General features: G+C 50.7%; 1 protein-coding gene across 1 annotated transcript; it reads right to left on the bottom strand.

The window, feature by feature from the left end:
- Positions 1–954: 954 nt before the first annotated feature.
- Positions 955–4,687, bottom strand: MAFB (MAF bZIP transcription factor B). Its single transcript, XM_042049928.1, has one exon. It carries the CDS (start codon positions 3,962–3,964, stop codon positions 3,029–3,031), a length of 936 nt encoding a protein of 311 aa, XP_041905862.1. The 5' UTR covers positions 3,965–4,687; the 3' UTR covers positions 955–3,028.
- Positions 4,688–4,769: the final 82 nt, after the last annotated feature.

Below are 4,769 nucleotides of genomic sequence, written 5' to 3'. Positions count from 1 at the left end.
CGTCTCGCTGCTGCTGGGACGAGGAGTAGGGAAGGGAGAACCTATTTTTTCTGGTTGTGTGGTACCTTGCATTTTAAGAGGACTTTAAAGTTCAACACCGCTTTCACACTTTGAGAGCAGCAGCGTTCAGACACGCTGCGACCCGGCTCGGGGAGTCCCTTTCCCGCACCCAGGAAAGGACCGGGGGCGATTTTTAACCTCCTCCTCCTTCAATTTAGGGAACTGTGCGGTTATTCTGCATTGAGAGCAGCTGATGGATGGTGGTGGGGTTGCGAGGTGCTGAGCACTGGGGGGTGGCGGGGAGAGATCTTTCCCCTTCTCCACATGCATCTAAGGAGTCTTCGGCAGGAAAAAAAAAAAAAAAAAAACAAAAACCCTCCAAAACGGAATAAATACAGTGTGAAGCTGGAGAGAAGTGCATGAGCACCCCGGATCCCAAAGGAGCTGGGGAAAGGACAGACTTGTCCAAGACCTCTCCTTTTCTAATGCAAAAAAAAAAAAAAAAAAAAAAAAAAAAAAAAAAAAAAAAAAAAAAAGCAAAGTGCCTGCCCTTAGTGCTTCCCCGCTCTCCCAGCCCGGGGGTGGCTGAGGCCGGACAGTCCCGCTCCCGGCGGGGCAGCGGAGCGCCGGGGGGACACCCCGGCAGAGCCGGACCCGGCGCGGGGCTCCCGGCACTCCGCTGCCCCCGGAGGGTTCGGGGTGATGGTCCCCCTGCCCCGGGCGAGCTCCGACCCAAGCACAGGAGGGCGAAGGCTGAGAGCTCCCACCCTGCGAGCAGCAGCGTTCCCGAGTGGGCAAAGCAGCTCCGAGCCCCCCCCCCGGGCCGCAGCCCCCCCCAACCCCAGGGCCGGCAGCAGGGGGGGGACAGGGACGGGGCCCCAACTTTTCCCCCCTTTCCTTTTTTTTTTTTTTTTTGGAACACGCGACGTCAGAGAAGCAGGTCCCTCCAAGAAATGCCATTTCAATGATTTTAATAAGCAAAATAGGAAACAATTTTAATAACCAAAAACAGAAACCAGTCTGAATAAAACTACAATAGACCAGGTTTTTTAATATTTTTCATATCATAAGCAGGATTTGAAATTGATCCCTTCAGAACTTTACATGAAATAAAAACAATTTTTTTCCGCTGCTGCAATGTTTTGATTTCAACACAGTTGAATCAGTAAAAACCAAAGATCGTTTTCTGATGCATGACTAATATCCACAATATTTAAAACTGCAAGCACCATGCTGTTCATTACAATCTTGTTATTACTGTTAATTTATAAACTAATACAAACTTAAAATGCATCCGGCCAGCAGTGCCAGCTATCCTAAAAGGAAACTAAAAAATAAGTTTTCATTTTGGTATTTTTGTCAGTGCAACGTAAATCCTTTTACTGACCTGCAGGAGGAAAAAAAAAAAAAGTAATAAAAACACCCATAAGACTCCAAACTACTACTACTACACAACTGCAAATAAATTTTGGCTAAAACTTTCACTCGCTGCATAGGGAAGCAGAGAAGCAGATTACAAATCATTGCAAAAGAATACACTTAAAAGTTGCGGTATGTCTTCCTAAAAAAAGTTTTAGAATTATATGCTTTCCCAGCCCACTCATCAGCTGCTGCCATTGAGAAACCCAACTTCAGTGGCGACACGGAGCCCTCGCTGCTATCGCAACTTGACTCGTAACGAGGAGGGTTTGGGGTTGTTTTTTCTCTTTATTTACCGAAAATCTAGGGGCAGTTGTTTTTTAAATGGAACTGGTATCTCGTCCGTCCTTCGCTTCCTGAGTGTACAATCAGAAGGGAAACTATCTGGCCAAGCCTAACCACTCAGGCTGGGAATTGTCCTGGAGGAAAGAGCTTCGCTGCCACTTTAAGGCATGGAGTAGGTTCTAGTGACCGAGGAGAGTTTTTCCCTGTTAAGTTTAGGTTTGTCAATGCTATTCAGGCAGTTTTGCTTCTGCCCCAACAAACAAAAACCAAAATGAAAACTAACAAAAAAATACAACTTAAAAGTGCACCAGATATACAAAGTTGGTTTTTTTCTAATGCAAAATGCCCATAACTTTTTTTTTCTTTCAGTATCTCTTTAACACCAAACAAACCGTATAACCAGCCTGCTGAAATGTTATTTTGTTTTTTGTGTATTTTTCTCCTGTACGGTTTGAAGTAGCAGATATTTACAAGCTAACAACCATAAAAGAAAACAAGAGCAGAACCAACGAACAAAACTGCACAAGCAGTAAAAAGTTCGATAACCTGTGATGCTTTTCTTATTGATGAAACAAAACAACAACAGAAATCTATGATCGATGATCAACATGCTATAGTTAAACAAGAAAATGGTACAAAATAGAAATTATTACCATACATGTCCAGCATGCAGGATTAATATTTTTAATGCAGATTTTCGTATTTTTTCTATATAATCAAGCAGGCAATAAAACTGATGAGTTTTTTTCTTTCTTTCTTTTCTTAGATTGAATGTCCCATCTGAGTCCTGTAACTTATTTCTCAAAGCAGGCAATATATGAAGAGTTTGCATATATTGTCCTTTTTATTTATTCTCTTTTTCCAAGCAGGTAAATTGTGCATGAGATGGTGCTGTATATGTCCTCTCCCTTTCCAAGCAGGCAGTACGTTATAGATGGCTTGTTCATTGTCCTTTTTTTATTATTATTCTTTTAAAGTCCATCTCGCTCTGCAAGCAAGCGATCTATAAAACGCTTCACTTGTCCTTTTCTCCTTTGCCTCTTTCTCCCTCTCTAACTTGCACACGAAAGTCAAAAAGTTGCACTTTACCTCTCCCATCCCCACCCCCAGCCTACTTTTCCCACAGCTACTCTAGAAGACTGGATGCTGCAAAAAAAAAAAAAAAAAATCAAGTCTCTATTTTTCTCTCCTCCTTTCTCTCTAGTCAAGCAGACGGATGGATGGAGATGTCAGAGGAGGATGGGAGCGGGGGGGGAAGGTGACAGGGGTCAGGTTTGGGGGGTGAGGGGTTTTTGTTTGTTTTTTAATTATTTTTGTTAAGCACTCACAGGAAGAACTCAGGGGAAGACGGGTTGTCACTGGTGGAGCCGGCCTCTCTGAAGCCATTGCTGGCAAGTTTCTCACACTTCAGCTTGTAGGCGTCTCTCTCTCTGGCAAGCCGGGTCACTTCTTGCTTGAGCTGTTCCACCTGCTGAATGAGCTGGGTCTTTTCGTTCTCCAGGTGGTGTTTCTGCTGGACACGTTTATACCTGCAGGACTGGGCATAGCCCCTGTTCTTCAAGGTCCTCCTCTTCTGCTTGAGGCGGATCACCTCATCTTTGGTGAAGCCTCGGAGGTGCCTGTTGAGCTCCCTCACAGACATGGAGACCAGCTGGTCATCTGAGAACCGGTCCTCCACGCTGCTGGAGGGGGGATGCTGCTGGTGTGAGTTCTGGAGCTGCTGGGAGGAGCTGGAGGAGGTGGAGGGAGTGGGAGAGGCCTGGTGGTGATGATGGTGGTGATGGTGAGGGTGCCCGCTGCCGGCCAGGTCTTCGTGAGTGACTGCGGGATACTGGTGGTGGTGTTGGTGATGGTGGTGATGGTGGTGGTGGTGGGCCCGGAAGCCCTCAAAGCCCTGCAGCTGCTGGGACACCTGGTGGGACCCAATGAGGGCTTCGACAGCGTCCTCTGGGGTGAGGTTCAGCGCCTCGGGGTTCATCTGCTGGTAGCTGTTGGCCATCCAGTACAGGTCCTCCAAGTGGGTCTTCTGCTCGGTGGGGCTGAAGCTGGGCGAGGAGGGCACGGAGCTGCAGGGGGTGCTGATGGGGGTGGAGGAGACGGAGCCGGCCGGCTGCAGGCGGGTGCAGTGCCTGCCCGAGCGGTCGTTCCTGCCCAGGGGCTCCTTCTTCACGTCGAACTTCATCAAGTCGAAGTCGTTCACGTACTCCATGGCCAGCGGGCTAGTGGGCAGCTCGGCTCCGATGCTGAGCTCTCCGGCCATCGCTGTCTTGTGGGCACCTCTCCCGGCGGAGGGGGCTGGAGACTTCACCCCAGCGCGCAGTCTGGCAGAGGGCTGGCCGCGCTCCTCTATTCCAAACCAACTTTGGCTTTCAGCTCTCGCTTCCTTTCCTCTGCTCCCCCTCCTCCGCCGCCTCCTTCTCCCGGCTTCTGGAGCTTCTTCAGTCCGGAGCAACAAAGCCAAGGACGAGCCGGCCCCCGGGGCCGCCTGGCTGGCTCCTGGCTCTCGGTATCAGCGTTCGCCCCGCACCGCGGGCTGCGGCAGCTCCCGGCTCCGAGGCGCCCGGTCGCAAGGAGAAAGGAGCGGTAGCAGGAAGGGCAAAAGCAAAACAAAACAAAGATGCTGCCTTCGGGTCTGTGCAGGAAGAAGAAGGTCGGTGTAAACGCCCAGCCCGTGCCCCCAGCCGGGTTTTGTAAGTCCGGAGCCCCCTCCCCGCGGCAGCCGAGCCCGGAGCCTGCCGCAACTTTCCAGCCCGAGCGAGCGCCGGGGCAGCGCACGGGCTACCGGCGGCGGCGGGGCTCTGCACGGGAGTTTCGGTGGCTCTGGCAGCGCAGGCGAAGGGGAGGGAAGAGGAGGAGGAAGGAGGGGAAGGAGGAGGAAAAAAAAAAAAAAAAAAAAAAAGCAGGAGAAGGGGGACGAGCACAGCCCAGGTCTCTGCTGTAGCTGCCGCCGCCAGCGCTCGTTGTGCAGCTGTGATCACAGTGCAGCCCCCCTTGGCTTCTTATACGGCCGGGCCCGCCGAGAGCGCGGCGGGGGCCGGGGCCGGCGGCGGCCTCGCCAATGGCAG

The sequence above is a fragment of the Corvus kubaryi genome, unplaced genomic scaffold, assembly GCF_017639235.1.
Source record: "Corvus kubaryi isolate FWS band 111438036 unplaced genomic scaffold, C.kubaryi_AGA036_p1.0 134, whole genome shotgun sequence".
Lineage (NCBI taxonomy): Eukaryota > Metazoa > Chordata > Aves > Passeriformes > Corvidae > Corvus > Corvus kubaryi.
Note: the sequence above shows the minus strand (reverse complement) of the source record. Positions and strands in the feature narration are given on the sequence as shown.